This window comes from Lampetra fluviatilis, chromosome 21, assembly GCF_964198595.1.
Source record: "Lampetra fluviatilis chromosome 21, kcLamFluv1.1, whole genome shotgun sequence".
In the NCBI taxonomy this organism is placed as follows: domain Eukaryota; kingdom Metazoa; phylum Chordata; class Hyperoartia; order Petromyzontiformes; family Petromyzontidae; genus Lampetra; species Lampetra fluviatilis.
The window spans coordinates 2,503,010-2,521,217 of NC_136295.1; the positions used below are offsets into that span (position 1 = coordinate 2,503,010).

General features: G+C 47.4%; 1 protein-coding gene across 4 annotated transcripts in view; it reads left to right on the forward strand.

Annotated features, from left to right (window-relative positions):
- Nucleotides 1-18,208, forward strand: part of LOC144938132 (phosphatidylinositol 5-phosphate 4-kinase type-2 alpha-like) — a 203,688-nt gene that overhangs the window by 105,540 nt on the left and 79,940 nt on the right. For 2 of the 4 annotated variants that reach the window (XM_078865847.1, XM_078865848.1), the window contains one exon: nt 16,395-16,463. The exons of the other annotated variants lie outside the window; for them this stretch is intronic. In XM_078865847.1, coding sequence (XP_078721973.1) covers nt 16,395-16,463 — 69 coding nt within the window. The remainder of the gene's footprint in view (nt 1-16,394; nt 16,464-18,208) is intronic. 4 annotated transcript variants of the gene reach the window in all.

Genomic DNA, 18,208 nt, shown 5'->3' on the forward strand with positions numbered 1-18,208 from the left:
ACTCGGGCAAAATAATCCGTAAAACCCCAACTTCGCGTCATCGTTTATTGCACTTTAAGGAAGGCGAAATGAATGCGTGAAGGTCTCTATTAGTTAGCTGTACCTGCTGATGCGATGGCACTTTCATAGTGACAGACAGCTAGGCTGGAGATGCTGTCCACATTGCAGAGGGGACATTGGGGAAGTGAGCCTGTGCTGTCTCTTGAAGGTCGTATAGCGGTTAGCACGCTATGTGTGTGTGGGGAGCAGTAGTATAGCAGTTAGTGCTTTGTATGTGTGGGGAGCAGTAGTATAACGGTTAGCACGCTATGTGTGTGTGGGGAGCAGTAGTATAGCAGTTCGCACGCTATGTGTGTGTGGGGAGCAGTAGTATAGCAGTTCGCACGCTATGTGTGTGTGGGGAGCAGTAGTATAACGGTTAGCACGCTATGTGTGTGTGGGGAGCAGTAGCATAGCGGTTAGCACGCTATGTGTGTGTGGGGATCAGTAGTATAGCGGTTAGCACGCTATGTGTGTGTGGGGATCAGTAGTATAGCGGTTAGCACGCTATGTGTGTGTGGGGATCAGTAGTATAGCGGTTAGCACGCTATGTGTGTGTGGGGATCAGTAGTATAACGGTCAGCACGCTATGTGTGTGTGGGGAGCAGTAGCATAGCGTTTAGCACGCTATGTGTGTGTGGGGATCAGTAGTATAGCGGTTAGCACGCTATGTGTGTGTGGGGAGCAGTTGTATAACGGTTAGCACGCTATGTGTGTGTGGGGAGCAGTAGTATAGCGGTTAGCACGCAATGCGTGTGTGGGGATCAGTAGTATAACGGTTAGCACGCTATGTGTGTGTGGGGATCAGTAGTATAACGGTTAGCACGCTATGTGTGTGTGGGGAGCAGAAGTATAACGGTTAGCACGCTATGCGTGTGTGGGGATCAGTAGTATAACGGTTTGCACGCTATGTGTGTGTGGGGATCAGTAGTATAGCAGTTAGTGCTTTGTGTGTGTGGGGAGCAGTAGTATCGCGGTTAGCACGCAATGCGTGTGTGGGGATCAGTAGTATAGCAGTTCGCACGCTATGTGTGTGTGGGGAGCAGTAGTATAACCGTTAGCACGCTATGCGTGTGTGGGGATCAGTAGTATAGCAGTTAGTGCTTTGTGTGTGCATGTGTGGGGAGCGATAGTGTAGCGGTTAGTCCTCTGTGTGTGTGTGGGGAGCGGTAGTGCAGTGGTTATTGAGCTGTGTGTGTGGGGAGCGGTAGTGTAGTGGTTAGCGCGTTGTGTGTGTGTGTGGGGAGCGGTAGTGCAGTGGTTATTGAGCTGTGTGTGTGGGGAGCGGTAGTGTAGTGGTTAGCGCGTTGTGTGTGTGTGTGAGGAGCAGTAGTGCAGTGGTTAGCGTGCTGCGCTAACAAATCTGGCGACCCAAGTTCGATTTACGCTCACGGCCAACACCAGTGACGATTATCTGAACCGGTCCTGGGCCTCCTCAAAATGAGTAATTAGTGCAGTATGTAAACATCGCCACTGGGGAGACAAAGGCGGCCGGGCGTTGTGCTGGCCACACACCCCCTCGTGCGGCTTGCCGGCCTTTTAGGTGCTGCTCGCTAACAGCGCTTGCCCCAACAGTCTTCGTCGTTGTCTCTTGAAGCACCGCTGTAAAATTTTTAACAGGAGCAGGGGCGGTTTCTTCATTAGGGCGATTGGGCGACGCACCACCAATGCCATTCAACCACAGAGTCACGCTAGCCGTCACTGTGCCTCTGGATATAGTCCAATCAGCGTCATGCTACGTTCTGTGGAGTACCGCCTCTTTTTGGGCGATTTCCCTCCGGCTGAGAATCGCCCCGAGTGGTCCCATAGACTTACATTCAAAGATGTTTATTTTCGAACGGGGGGCGCTGCAATGCATTCTCTATGGCTTCCGGGGGGGCTCGCACTAACGTGCTTACGTCATCATACGTAGGCACGTTTCATCCAACAAAATTATTTGTTGCCACCTAGTGGAATCTTTAATAAAATAAACTTGAGTGGTTTGTTTTAATAGTGAGTATATAAACAAACAAGATGTATTGTAAGAGTCACTTTATTTTTCATTAATATTAAAGAAGTGAAGTTGCCTTTACATGCTTAAGCTGTTAATTTATCCTTTGCATGGGTGGACCTTATCCTTATCAATCATCCAGACATTTGCCCCCCCTGAGAGATTTTGCAGGAGCCGCCACTGGACAGGAGTAATACGTGCACCATTGAAGAAAACTTGGCTGCAGTCCGCTTGCGTTCGTGCACACTTGCCTTTGCTCCAGATGCGGCAAACGGACGCTGCGGATTTACTCTGACTGTTCCATGACTCGCAAAAGCATCACAATGGGGGGGGGAGGGGCCCTTCACAAGAACAACACCCAGGAGCCAAACTCTCGAGTTTATTCATTCAACGGCCACTCCCGCCACCACACTTGACCGCACGCCAAGTGAAGCCTTCGTTAATATATAACGCGGAGGCTTTGGCGCTGAGGCTAGATGAATCAAGCCTGATCGTTTGGGTGCCACTGTACGCAGGAGGTCGTGGGTTCGTTTCCGACCCCGACGCCTCCTGTATATTGGTAGTTTGCGGTGTCTCTTTCCCCGTACTTGGCTGATATAAATTTCCACGTGACAAGCCACTGCGTTGAGCAATAATTTGTGATAGCAAGGTCGCTTTCGAAAAAGAGCGAAATAGCTCAGTGGTCCTTACCTGGTAATATAAAAATATCGATTTAAAGCTTTCGTGATTGCAGGGATTCATCTTCTTGGTTCTTTCTTACGTGACTTTACCGAAAGTACCAAGAAGATAAATATAAAAATAGTTTAGTTTAAGTTTAGTTTAGAAGCCAAAGCGACAGAGTTGATCATCAGAGATGGAGACTGAACTTTACACCGTGGGGCCTGATGAGAATTACCTTGTAAATGTTTTTTGATGACCAGTTTTTTTTAAATTGGCATATGAATAGTTACCTGAAATTAACTATTGTGTAACAGACAAAACCTTGAAAATTTAAAATACAGTGATACCCCGATTTACGTCACACCCTGTTTCATCGTTTCGCAAACAAGTCGTCACTTTATTATTAACACCGCTACCAGATCAGTGTCACCTCAACGTCACATCGCTGACAGCATCGTCCATCCTCTCTCCTCTCCGTCGCCTCTCAGCCTTTGCCTCCACCACCACCGCCACCTACTACTACTACGACCCTATAAATCGCTTCGATTCACGTCGTTTCGATATTTTTTGTTGCACCTTTCACGGAAACCGGGCTATTGCGGTATTACTAAATAGCTGTGCTTTTTCGCAAATGGCAAAGCAACATCACAAAATAATTTGATTACTATCAAAGTCCGCTCACCTATACACAGCCGACAGTGATTGTTGCTCGTCACATCACCGGCTTGTCACATGACCTTTTCAGCGATGAAGGGGGCATGCCCTTTGTGAAATGACACGTGTCATCTATGGATTGTCACCTTTGCCTCGCAGCTTGTCCACTTCAGCTTAGGCCTTTCGCATAGGCAGCACTAACGCTGAAAGAATGGGTCAATAATTTTCACAAATAAATAAAAACGTAACACTATTTAAATGAAATTAACCTCAAAATGTTTTAGTTATTGAAGACGAACACACACATCTTCTTTACTGTACCATAGTAGTGGACGAATGGTGCCCATCCTGCGTCTGTTGGATGACGGGATGTATCACTCTTTCACAGTGCCCCGCCATGGACGGGTGGTGGCTATGCCTTTGATGCACGTGGCTGCCTGTAATCCTGCGCTGTTGGAGGCAGCAGCGAGGGTTGGTAGATCACCGTACACTGATGTTGTTGTCAAATTCCCTTCCTCTGGGCGTCGAGGTGTCACAACCCTGGCTTGCCAGCGGAAGGTGGTACAGCATCTGTTCCATCTGTACGGGATAGAGTGTTGTTCCATTACCCACATGGGTTTTCTATGGGTGCTCCGGTTTCGTCTCGCATGCAAACACTCATTAATTGGCCGAAAACACCTTAATATATAGAGGACCGCAGAGCTTTGGAGGGGGGGGGAGGGGAGTTTAGCGCCAGCTCCCATCGCCTGGCTGCCTTTCCCACTTCTCTGTGGTTCCTTCTGCCTCCGAGTCGTTCTCTCTGCGCTCGGGAGCGAGCCAATAATGTGCGGCACCATGACAAGTTAACATTAGTTTTTATACTTATTGAGCATTGTTGAGATTGGTTACAAAATGGCCGTATTTCAGAGACTTTGGCAACCTTCAAGTTGCTGACGTTTGTGACGTTTTCTTGACGTAGAATGCGAGCACATTGGTCAACGAATGCATCAGCTGTTGAACACTGACAGGGGGGACACGATGCTGCGTGTAAAATATGACACTTACAAAAATAACAATGATAGAAAGTCTTGCCGCTGGGAAGTCAAGTTTAAAACGGACCACCGGCATGAATTATTAACATCGCGGAAACGGTTACGGCGGCCAATTCTATCAGTGCAGGGTTAAATAAATAACGAGTTTGGCAGTGAAAGAGATGATGATCATGTTTGCAATTTCCTATAACCGCTCGCTGGAGCACCTCCCTAATTAAAATCCGTAAACGGTGAGAAAACCCATTGCAGTAAACAGATGCCACGTCCACACGGAGAGGCGTGTGTATTGTCGCAGAGCTCTCAAGGCTTCAGGAAATACCACCGGTTGACCATCTTCATGTGTTGGTAAAAAGATAACCGTCTTCCTGACCTGCACTAATTATTTCTGTTCTTTCGTGTGGCTTAAGAACAGCAGGTGTAACTGTCGATGTCTTATCCACTCAGTTGTTTGTTCAGAAGCAGGATGGATCTCGTCCCATTCCTCCTTTAAAGGGGTGAGTGTTTACGATGCGGTCAATTGGTTTGGGATTCGTGGCCACGCGCGCACTCGCAGGCCGCCGGGTCTTCGTTGCGCCGTTTTGTTTCCCTTGCGTGATAGGTTTACCCGTGATTGCTACCTCGAGGCACACTTTCTGTGTGCGTGTGTCCCCATCGTGAAAAGGTAAAAGCCATCTCTCCACGTGTGTGGCTTCCCAGAGGCAACATTGATGACTGCACCGATGATTTCATACGAAGGATGAAGTTGGGTCTGCAGTTCTGCCTGTTGGTTGGCCTCATTTTTTCAATGTATTGAGTCTGGTCTAAGACCATATATGTACATATGCAGTTCTTTGGAACAGGTGTTTTTTGCGCCATGGTGGCGAGATGTTGACTGCCTTGCCCGGTGTTTAGGAGGTCGAGGGTTCGACCCCGACCCTGACACCTGTATATTTGGAGTTTGCGTGTCTCTCTCCCTGTGGCCGCATGGATTTTTCTCCGGGTGCTCCGGTTTTCCCCTTCACATTTAGAATCAACGTCACGTGTTTAGAGTATTTGGCTACTATTCATTGGCATGTGATGGACCCACTTTGTTGAACCATCATTTGGCCAGGCCCGCTTCTGAAAAAGAACTATGTAACTCAGTGGCCCTAACCTGGTAAAATATAACATAGTTTACAACGTAGGATAAGACTCTGTCTGAGCTTAGGTATGTGCATTGCACATCTTCGTGTGTTGTTAAATATATTTGCTCTTCTAATTTTAAAATCTTTATTGGTGCTCTAATTCAATAAGAAAGAAGCATTTAGTTTTCAAATATTTACCCATTCAAGTCTTTCAAGGCATTTCATATCGACATTTCTTTGTTCAGGTCTAAGCCCTCTTAGATCTTGTTGTTCTTGTGTAGAGGGATTTAAAAGGGGAGCAGTGTGAGAGAAAAAGCAGAAAGAGAAGCGTAGTGACCTGCAGTGTGTTGAGTGAGTGAGTGGGTGAGTGTGTTGTGGTGCATCAGCCAGTCATCTCAGTCAGTCGACCCGTGGCACCTGAGTCTGCCCTGTGACCTCCTGCCAGCGGGCGTGCGACACTTCACGTGGCCTCAAGGTGCACATGGCCTGGCACAAGCGTCGTGGTGACGGCACAGGCGAATGGCGATTGTTGTCGTGACCTGCAGCCTGGTGGTGGCGGCGGTTGAACACAGCTTGGATGAGATTGGAACAGTCAGTCTGCGAGACTGAGTCCTCAACACTGGTGGAGCAAACAATGAGAGTAAAGTTCAGAGGAACACAACCATGGTAGTATTAGTCGTGTGATCAGGAGGCGACTGACCTCATAGTCACCCAACATCTGGCTTGAGGTCTTTCCCTTGGTCTTTGACTTTATGGGTGGCACTCGAATTACTGGACATTGTGAAAAAGAGCTTTATAGCTCGTTGGATTCCACCAGGATAAATATTCTAATTCTAAACTGGGCTCTGCCGGCCCAGGAGTGGCCCAGTATTGGCCCAGTATTGGCCCAGTATTGGCCCAGTATTGGCCCAGTATTGGCCCAGTATTGGCCCAGTATTGGCCGAGGAGTGGCCCAGTATTGGCCCAGTATTGGCCCAGGAGTGGCCTAGAAGTGGCTTGGAGTGGTCCAGTATTGTATGTATGTTGAACTTCTTTAGCATCGTAGGTCACCAACAGTGTTAATGGAAAGTACGGGGTGCCTGTCTGAGTAAGCTGCCCTCTTCTCTGCTACGACACATGCCTCTATCACAGCCTCCTCCTCCCTACGAGATAACTTTCTATCCTTCCACGGGAGTGCAAGAATTCTCCGCATGCACCTGCATGCAAAAGCCATAATCCTCTTTTCTAGATTCCTTTGTTGGAAGACAATGTTTTTGATCCACGCAGTAACATAAACATTACTCCAACTTTAAATACCCATCTCTCAACACGAACATTGATCTCTCTACCGCTTTGAAGTGGTTGAAATGTAGTTTGTCAAAAAAGGTAGCCTCGGTACACCACACCTCTCTTGAGCTCCTTCTCACGACTCCCCGGTGTTACGCAATTCACTCCCCAACCACTTCCTCTTTGACCTCCACACTCCCACTACTTACTGACACACGAGTGATTTACAAGCTCCGCAAGGCTCATCCCTGTCTCCTTAAAATATTCACAAAGGCTCGCGCTAAGTCCACGGTGTGCACCCTCGAGCTTCCGAGGGATCCAACGCCTCGACCTTTGTCCCTCGCGATTGATGCTGCACTTTCCACATTCTCTTACGTCTCTTTCATTCCAAAATAGCGCCATCGTGATCCCTGTGGGTGTCCCCCCCCCCATCCGTCGTGTAAAGTTGATAACTTTTTTTTTGGTGCTATTTTCTTATTTTTTTTTATTCATTTAGTAGATTTTGCTTGGTGTTGTAGTAGGGTTTTCATTTGCTCGGTGTGTACGTATGTGTGTCTTTTGGGACGGTATGCGCGCTGCACTACAAACCTGGTGACCAGAGTTCGATTCACACTCACACCTAACACCGGTGGCGATTATCTGAACCGGTCTTGGGCATTCCCTAGGTCGACTCAGCCTCAAATGAGTATCTGCTGCGGTGTGTAAACATCACCACGAGGGAGGCAAAAGCGGCCGGGCGTGGTGCTGGCCACCCACCCCTCGTGTGCCGTGCCGGCCTTCATAGGTGCTCACTAACAGCACTTGTCCCAACAGTGTCTTGTGCACCTGAAAGTCCACCTAGCATGGCACAAGCGCCACGGTGACGTCACCGCCGCTTAGTGGCTAACGCCGGTTGTGTTAATTTACGTGTGCGGGAACAATCCTCTATGTTTACACGCAGACGAGCGCACCTCCACACACGTGGCGGAGGAGGACTGCAACGCTTCATACAGAATCTTCATGTCACACTGGCAACGTTGTTACCCAGGATGCAATGTGCCAGCAACATGTGATCTTTCAATTTTAATACAAATGCGTTCATGCATGCATCGTTGATTTTGTTGTTGTTGCTCAATGCCTATTTATGGGTAACCGTTCATATGCCAATTTAAGGCTGTTGATCTGAAAACAATCTTTAAAATGTTGCTCTCAGGAGCCCGTGGTGTCAAGTGAGGTCTTCAACTAATATTCACTCCATCTCTATAGCCTCTCTGTGTGCTCTGAAAGATGGCCCATTTGCCCTAAATATTAATTATTACATTTATATTTCACCCCATCTCCTATTTTTGAAGGCAGCATTGTTGTTGATGAATGTGTTGAGTTTCTATAATGAGGAATAGATTTTATTTTATCCCCCCAGGGAAGGGGAGCAGCGGTCAGGAGGAGGGGAGTGGCATTTACGTAGCAATAACAGAACGAATGGGGAGTTGGAACGTGCGCATGCGTGGTGTGTTAGAGACCTCGGGTCTCAAGCTGTTGCGGGCTTCCCCTATCGACAGAAGGAAAGGTGGAGAAGGTGGGGGTATTTATTTATGCTGCTTCCAAAAATAAACATCCTTGTGGGATGGAGGCGGAGCTACGGGATTGATTGCATTCTGCAATGACCCAACCCCAATTCTGGCAAGTGTGTCTCAACTGTATGACCTTGGAGGGAATCTCTCTGGAGCATATTGGTGGATGAATGGTGACTCCCGGTTAGCATGGTTGGCTACGTACGGTGCGAACTCCCGGAGCCCTCTCGTGGCTATCAGACCTCGACATTGGCATTCAGCTCTTGGGCACATTGCCATCATACGCAAGCGTATAATAGTATAGCAATTTATGAATCTTTGTCCAGATGAGTTCAACCAGGAAATGGATCTAAGTTAATGTGTGGTGGATTTCTTCAGTCTCTCTGTTGAATCATTAAAACGTCCGGATGCAGAGCAGCGGGTTCTCTTATACTCCGCGAGTTATCTTATACTCTGATGCAGAGTAGCAGGTTCTCTTATAATCTGTTGCAGACCAGCGGGTTCTCGCTGAGTATTAATAATAACGATTTACTGCCCTTTGTCAATCCACGGTTCCGAGATGGGTCTCCCTATGCCGCATTGGCCAGACTGGGGGTTGTTTGACCATACTTCTCCAAACTGGTGCACCTAAAAACTGTCAAACGCTGCAATACCCCAGCCAGGGGGTGGGGGGGGGCTACCTGTTTGGCAAAACTGTAGTTAAAGTAAAAGGGCCTGTCCAATCGGGGAATAGGTTTGGAGTTGGCAGTAAATGTGACTTTTTTTTTGGCAATCATGTTATGAACCCACGTAGAACAATTTAATAAGCGTCTGTGAATAAAAGCTGCAGTCTATCTTTGCAGCAGGCTGTTAAAAACATTTGGATAATGTGTATGGTGAGCGATGGTTGTGAAAGATGATTCAGGCCCGATACGGTTACTTTGAAAAAAAAAAGAAACGCATAATTAGATTTCTTTCCAATCTCAATATACGGGCAGGAAATGTAAGGCTGTCAAGTTACCTTTGGCGGAGCAGCGTGCCCTTCAAGATGAAAGAAACAGCGGAGCGGGGCAATTTGCCCCACACTGAGAAAGCGTGGAGTGGAGTCAGATGAGACGGGAGAGATAGGAGAGGGTGTGAAGGGGAGGAGAGTGAGATGAGAGGGGAGATGTAGTAGAGAGCCTGGAGGGGAGTGAGATGATAGGGGAGAGAGCGCAGAGGGGAGTAGAGTGAGATGAGAGGGGATTTGTAGGAGAGTGTGTGGAGCGGGGGGTAGAGTGAGATGAGAGGTGAGAGGCAGGAGTTGCGTGGAGGGGAGTAAAGTGAGATGAGAGTGGAGAGGTAGGAGAGTACGTGGAGGGGAGTGGAGTGATATGAGAGGGGAGAGGCAGGAGAGTGCATGGAGGGGAGTGGAGTGAGATGAGAGGTGAGAGGCAGGAGAGTGCGTGGAGGGGAGTGGAGTGAGATGAGAGTGGAGAGGTAGGAGAGTGTATGGAGGGGAGTGGAGTGAGATGAGAGGTAGGAGAGTGCGTGGAGGGGAGTGAAGTGAGATGAGAGTGCAGAGGTAGGAGAGTGCATGGAGGGGAGTAGAGTGAGATTAGAGGGGATAGGTACGAGAGAGCGTGGAGCTGAGTAGAGTGAGATGAGAGGGGAGAGGTTGGAGAGTGTGTGGAGGAGAGTGGAGTGAGATGAGAGGGGATGAGTAGGAGAGAGTGTGGAGGGGGGGAAAAGGCATTTAGAAATGTTATGGGAGCAATACTAAAAGTGAAGTGTGCATGAAAGACCCCATGGCATAATTATCAACAGAAGGCTATTCTTTGGGAATTAAAATTCTTATTTATCGGTGATTAAATCGTGTTTAAGATATGAATGTTATGCCTACGTTTTAGCGAAACTCTCCTCTGCCATGTAAATGAGATAGAGCCAGATTCGCACGTTGATGAAATGGTTGAAACGCTGCCTTGGGAGTTTTTTTTTTTACCGCATTGACGGTGATCGGGGGGAACACGAGTTCGTTTTTGCACAAAAAAGCAAAATTCGCCCACACCAGAATTGGTCGCGGATTGTAATTATCCTTGTGTGAATGCAGCAAAAAAATCCATTGAACGGAATTGCGCAGTCTCCCCGCAGTCGCGCATCGCCAAGGCCAATGCTGCCAAAGCCTTTAAGAAAGTTTCAGCCCTTTTATTTTAACAAAATTAATTGGCCTTTCTGAACGAGCGCTTGCTCGGAACTGGCTCAGCATGCAAATGCCAGCGGCAGCAAAGGGCGACAGAGTATCCTTGCGTTGTTTTTGCAGCGAAGTCGAATGCACCCCCCCCCCCCATAATATGAAGTACAATTTTAATATATATTTTAACGTCTTGAGGCCTTTTGAAGGACGCGTATTATAAAACGCGCTTCCTTGTTGTTTTAATTGTCCGGTTTTTTTCCATTTCCACTTTTTAAACCAGAATCATTAAACAAACAAAAGAAACGTGTACGTTTGACAGATTTCGCTGTGAATATCGGTTGTTGGCATTGGCTATTAAAAAAATATATCCAACTCGGGCTTCTGTAGTTGAAAGGAGAGTTTATTCTACACATTGCATCCCAACTACCAGCCTTTGATGTTCCCCCAGTACCTATGTAATCACGCTCGTGTCACTAAGTTCTGCTCTGTATCACGTCTAGTATCGTCACAGGACACCCATGACAGAGAACCTAGACGCTTATTGGACCCTCCATGCTGAAATACATACAATCTATCTAGATCTATCTGTTCCAAATGCCAGCCCACAGCAGGATCTTGATTTGAAGCTTTCGTGACTGCAGGAATCCATACTCTTTGGTTCTTTTGGTAAAGTCACGTAGGTAGAAATAAAATAAAACAAATCACGACGTTTCTATCGCGTGACGTCAGCAGGCACACTGCGTGACGATGCCGCTCACTTGCCGTGCAAAATATATGCATTATTGCACCCCCCCCCATACAAAAGTCTATTTTTATACTTTTTGCATTGTGTACAGTCTACAAGCTACCCACATGCCAAATTTCAAGTTTGTCGCATGTCGGGAAGTATGCTAAACATTTCGAACAGACACACTTATTCACAAATTTCCCTTTTATATATATAGATTTAAAAACCCTTTTGTTAACTTACAAAGCAGTGAACCATCTTGCCCCAGCCGACATCATTGACATGCTTCACCCATACGTTCCCCCTCGAGGCCCCTAAGATGTGGGGATGCAGATCTTCTCTGCATTGCCAGGTCGAGGCTTGGGTCTACGGGTGAGCAAGGTGTTGTCCCCGTGTCGCCCCCAGGCTGTGGAACGCTCGTCCACGAGGTATCAGGGACACTCTCTGAGTCTGTGGACATTTTTTGAAATGCTTCTTAAAACCTATTTATACGCTTCCGCTTATTCATATTTTAGTGTATTTAGTAGATGGATTCTTAAATAATATTTCTAATATAATTATTTCTATGCTGAGTGTCTACTGCTGCTGTGTCTTGTACAGGGCTTTGAGATTCTTGATGAACAGCGCTACATAAATGTAATGATTATACCTTCAAAATACATCGAATACCGCTGAAATCTACATGTCATTGTTGCGACCGAGCAATTATCCATTGATAACACGGTTGAGATGTGTAATTTTGAAACTTAAACGGGTAATACAATTTCGGTAATGCTTTAGTTGGCAGAAAATGGCCCACGGGCACTTGAGTCTAACGTACGTCGACGCGCATCTGCAGGATCTAGGGATTACAATCCCCGTGCTGTGTACTTAAAAATGTTGAACCACTTTCGCACCGTACGTAGCCAACGTGTTCATCGGGAGGTGTGGGGGAAGGACAACAAACTAAACACAAAAATCGGTTCCACAGAAACGAACTTGTCAATCTAGACGATTTAATAGTGCATAGCTCCCAGTGACTTCCTAATATCGAAAGGAAGAGCATTCCAGACGGCCGCAGAGGCGTATCTGAGAGCCCGTGCAGTGCGGTAAACCGTCTTTGTTCGATGGTTACGTGTTCGCAATTAATCATCCGCTGCGACGCACACGGCGCGTGGCGTTTATGGATCGTGTGCACCGCGGCGTTAACCAGGGTGGGCAGCGGTGGTCTTGAGCCGTGAATCTCTTGCGATGGGCGGCATCACGCTCTACCCACTCTGCCAAGTAACTGCCCTCATGTCGATCGATCTGGTTTTTAATTGACTTGGTGGTCGCCCACACGCTGCGGCTCGGACAGAGTCGAACTCTGTCCGCCACCGCCGGAATAGAGACGGAGTTTGATTTACGTGAGCCGGAGCGTGTTGGTGACCACCTTCTATCTAAATAAGTAATATTTAAAAATACTTTTTAAAAAACACGCTTTAATGAAATGTACCATACGAGTAATGGCAGAACTCCACCACTCCAGGAAGTGGCCCCGATGCTTGCCATAACGTAAGGGACCGTGGTGATTTACAGCCACCGTGAGTTGAGCGTGGACAATTAGACCAAAGGCGAAACATATCATATAAAAAAGATGGTTTAAAAATATGTTTTTAATTTTTAATGATAGAATATAGTATTGTCATCAGTAAGACATAAGTATACCGAGTTTGCAGTCGATACCACATTGGGAAGTGGGTTAAAATTGAGTTAAAATATTTGAGGATATGACAACAACAATAACAGACAGAGTGAGTTCAATAAAAGCGTGTAAAAAACCCAGATTTTACGTAAGTACGAAAATCTAATTCATGTGGTAACTCGATCAGGCGCTGGACCCACGACGACACCTGCCGTTATATATTTGAGCGGTGCATAAAGTTGATTTAATCCAGTGCCTGGAACGCGTAGGTTAAGTGAGACACATTTACATACTCGACATTAAATGTTTTGCAATAAAGTGCAAACAAACGTGTGTTTAGGAACACGTGATTTTGAGCCTGTTATCACATTGGGCCACGTGTGTGCTTTTTATGATATTTCTGTTGTTCTGTCAAGGGAGTGCGCAAAAATGATAATAAAAATGCTAAACTTTTACGATCAGTGCGATTGCGCTGTGTCACCACGGTCTGTGGTGCTTTATAATAATAGCCCCACGAGTCTGAAATAATCGTAACTCGTGAATTAATATTGGAGGCAGTGCCCTGATCTCAGAATACCGCACCTCCAATTAGCACGGTTGGCTACGTACGGTCCGACAGAAGTTCAACATCCATATGTTAAGGCAGCTCACCTGCCCAGGCTCCAGTGAGCCCTCTGCTGCGTCCGAGCACTGGCGCTGGGGCATGCCAGCCCAGGCTGGCCTGTGACCACTGCTCCCATGCGTGGGTCTCATCACGTCATTCAAGAAGGGGAGCGGTTCCTGTATTGAACATTGCCATCACTCCTTCACCCCAGTCTCCTGTAGGCATCGGCCATTGGAAGGGAAACTCAATAAATGCCACCGACGCAGGCCAAGGTGGTGACGTGTAAAGAGCCCGCTATCTCTGGATGGCCTCATGGAATGCACACATTAACGACCAATCATTGGAGTTAGTTACTCAATTGTGAACTAATGCCTATTTTGAGCATGAGATCTTGGTAGCTCTACCCTCTTGGCCCACAATTAGAACGTTGCGGGCTTCATATTCTGTGGACTTGGCAAATCTCTCAGCAGTATATAACATGGGTTTTGCTTTCGTGAGAGATTGAGTGGTTGTTCGATTGAGACTGGGCTTCAGCCACAGGGAATGTGGAGTTTCCACTGCTGGCTTAGGGGCCATCAATGAAGATAGGCAACCAATGCTTATTTTATCTTGGGGGGCAGGAACTCTATCGACCTTTATCCAGAGTTTGTCTTGGAATTTAAACTAAATTGTTGTTATTTTACCAGGTAAGGCCCACTGAGCTGTCCAGCTCTGGCCACAAATGATGGTCTAACGAAGTGGCTTATCATCGCGTGGATGTTAAGCCACTGGGAGTTATGCACTTTTAAATCTAGATTGTGAACTCAATTCTTTAGAACTGCTTGTTGTGTTAAGTTTGTTGGCCTTCAACCCGCACCTCCGATTAGCACGGTTGGCTGCGTCCGGTGCGAAAGAATTTCAACATACATACATAAGCGAGTGTGTAGTAGTGAGTGTGTCGTGATTGTGTAGTAGATTGAAAACGAATTTCTTTAGAACTGCGTTTTGTGTTTAGTTTGTTGTCCTTCCCCCGCACTTCTGATGCGCACGCTTGGCTATGTACGGTGTGAAAAAAGTTGAACTTACATGCAGACATAATCATGTTATTGCCAGTCTCTCGGAGTGAGCAATTAGTTAAATCTGTGGTTCGATAGGGGATGGCTCCTTGCCACCACCCGTGGTGATTGATTTGCAGCCTCAAGCACAGAAACTCCTGGAATTAATTAACTCTGCTTCATTGGCCCTTAGCGCAAGTCACGTTGAATGGTTGATTTTTTTACGGCCTCAACCCTTCCTGCAATTGACTCCAGAACGATGGATGGGGGAAGATATTGTTGACGTTGTAGATGATGGTTGTGTAATGACTTTGTTGTCGCTGGAAGAGGGATGCTGAGGGGAGGTGTTGGGGAGCTTTGTGGGCAGAGGAAAATACCAAAATGTCATTCCTGTTTATCTTAGCCCTTTAAAACCTATTCAGAATGAAGTATGTATTCATAGTGGAGGTATCTGATGAGCTGTAACGCTCTTTTTCACGGACGTCCTTTTTGCGTCTTCTTCCTCAACGGCAGTTTCACTTTTAAGCACGCAGATTGTTTTCTCTTTGAATCTCTTGAAATCTCCTGAAGAGTTGATTTTTTCTCCCACCCCCTGACTCATCTGACAGAAACAAAAAAGGGTGAATCCTGAATAAATTGTGGATCTCTGCTTATCGCTCTTGCCCCGACCCCCGCCTCTCCCTTCAACTGAGGTGCTGGTGGCGCGTTTCATGTCCCGAGAGGAATCGGGCGCCACAGTGGCGAGATGTTAGCTCCCTCGCCTGGTATGCAGGAGGTCGTGGGTTCGATGCCGACCCTGACGCCTGCCGTATCTTTGGAGTTTGCGTGTTCTCTCTCACCTTGGTCGCGTGGGTTTTTCTCCGGCTCCTCTGGTTTTTCTCTCCACATTAGCAATCAGCGTGCGTTTAGAGTGTTGGGCTGCTATAAAGTTCCACATGATAAGCCACTTCTTTGGGTTGTCATTTGTGGCCAGGCTCCTGAAAAAGAAGCGACATGGGCAGTGGGCCTTACCTGTAAAAATAAAAGTTTTTATAGTTCAGTTTTGGGAATTGTTGAACTTCAAAACAAAAGCAACCAGCCTTCCGAACCCTCCGACCCCCACCGCCCCCGCTCAAGGGGGATGGCGGCCGGTGGAGGCTTCAGCTGAGGGCACGAAATGCGGGTGAGGCTACCAGAACAGCGATAGTGTAGTGGTTAGCACGTGTGCAACGTATCTAATTAGGTGCTGGGCTTTTTTGTACGGAATGCCTCAGTTACCCAGCTCCTGTGTTTATCTGATGGTATTTGCACAAGTGTTGCAGTTGATGTAATGATCTAGAATACCGAAAAGTGAAAGAAGAGTGTTTTTAACGTCACGTTTTTTTCACGAATAAGGTTCAGCGGCTCAGAGGTTGCTTCGGTTTAAATGTGAGGTCCCCCCCGGTGTTTTAGCTTCGTTGCAAATTGTTTTCGGTGTCGTTCATTTCCTGTTTGTGGAACCGTTCTAGTTTCTTGGAGATGCAGATTTCACTTGAATGCTGACGGTCCTTTGAGCTTCGCTGCACGGAGACACCAAAGTGGGTTTCCCTGAGGATCAATGAGTGACGTGCGATGGGTATTCCGTTATTCACCTGCTACTTTAAACCATGGTGGAATATTTGTGCTAAAGAAAGTGGCATACATTTAGTTGGGTAGGCGTACGCGTTTACGGTGACTTGAGAGCTTTAATACAAAGTACGCACGAATGTTGAACTTCTCTCGCACCGCCGTTACGTAGCCAACCATGACTAAATCGGGAGGTGCGGGGGAGGGAGAAAGAGGACAAGAACGAACTAAACAAGAAACAAAAGCCAGTTCTAAAGAGGCAGTTCTAAAAAGGTGGTGGGCCGGAGGCAAAAGCCATCGTCGGTCGTAACGTCGGCGTGCCCTCCGCTGTCCGCAGCGCTCTCTGACAAAGTTGCCGCCTCAAGAGCTGGACAAAGCCATCTTAAGTGCCACCGCCTGCAATCAGGTGAGTGGCCTCCCCATCCATCCCCCTCCATCCAGCGCGCGTCCTCCCATATAACCTCACCAATCGCTAACCTTTGACCGTCAACCCGACTCATTCTCAGTCATCTCGACGCGTGATCCTGTTTGCCTGCATGCGCCTCGCGAGCCCTGGAGGCCGCCTGCCCCGTGTGTTTGCTGCTGCTGCTGCGCCGGCAATTCACGGTCGCGCTTCCGCATGCGCCGTGGCCCGGCGGCAGTGGAAATCCACGGAAACGAAAAAACTAAAAAACGACAACGATGAAGAAGGAAAAAAACACGGAAACTTCCCACGGCCCGGCACCAGGCGAAAAAACTAAACTAAGGTCCACTGAGCTGTGTAGCCCTCTTTCAGAAGCGACCTGGCGATCACAAATGAAAGCGCAAATAAGTGGCTTATCATCACGTGGAAACTGACAGCAGCCGCATACTCTAATAAATGCGTGATGTTGATTATAAATGTGGAGGGAAAAAGCGGAGAACCCGGAGAAAAATCCATGTGACCACGGGGAGAGAGACATGCAAACTCCAAATATACAGCAGCAGCCGTCAGGGTCAGAATCGAACCCGCGACCTCCTGTATACCAGGCGAGGGACTTCACGTCTCACCGGTGCTCGTTTGAGGAGGGCATCACTTCGACTCGTCACCGTTTATCAGTGCGCCCGCGCGCAACAGCTGTGAGGACCTTTCAAGCCCCAGGCATTTGGGAACGAACAATATGTCGTCTGCATTTCATATTCTGCACGTTGCATTCACGGACTCCTACAAAGCAAAATCTCATCATCCCGGCAATAGAACCCGGGGAATCGGACTTTGACAGACAGATGTCACGCAAGCAGTGAACCTTTGCATGTGGCGCTACGAACTGAATGTGAACTCCCCTTAAACCGTTCCCTTTCTGATTCAAACCAGTCCCTGTCTCATTTTTGTCAATTCGACAAAGCTGATATGATTGCTTTTTTTTTGGATCAGATTGAAACTTAACTCTTTCTGCTTTCAACATATTTAAAGTCTGGTCAGAAAGCCTTTAAAAACAAATCTCCATTTGTGATGAATGTGACCTTCCCCGATGGTTATATTCCCACTAGGCTGTAAGTTGAAATCGTCATCCGATTTTGACTGCCCCACTCGAATATCATTTGTCAAAACCCCACCCCATGCGCGCGCTCGTTCTCTCGCGTGCCTCCTCCTCCTCCGTGGATTCCGATCGCCGCTGTGCCTCCGGTGGTGCCCACTTGCCCTGTCCGCAATGTGGTGCCCGTTTCACCTCCAGTCGACGCGGGTGCTCCTTACATGTTAACCGCGTTGGCGAGATGTTGACTACCTCACCTGGTATACAGGAGGTCGTGGGTTCGATCCTGACCTTGACGCCTGCTGTATATTTGGAGTTTGCGTGTCTCTCTTTCCCCGTAGTCACGTAGATTTTTTCTCCGGGTCCTCCAGGTTTTCCCTTCACATTTCGAATCAAGATGCGTTTAGCGTATTTGGCTGCTATAAATTTCCACGTGATAAGTCACTTTGTTGAGCTGTCATTTGTGGGGAGGTCACCTATGAAAAAGAGCTGTGGGCTTTACCTGATAAAATAAAAAAAATAGTTAAAATAGTTAATAGTTAAAACCGCCTTCCAAAACGTGTCGCAGCTCTCCACTACGCGCCGTGCACGCGTGTACGTACGCTGAACTTCTTTCGCGCCGTACATAGCCAACCGTGCGGGGGAAGAACAACAAATT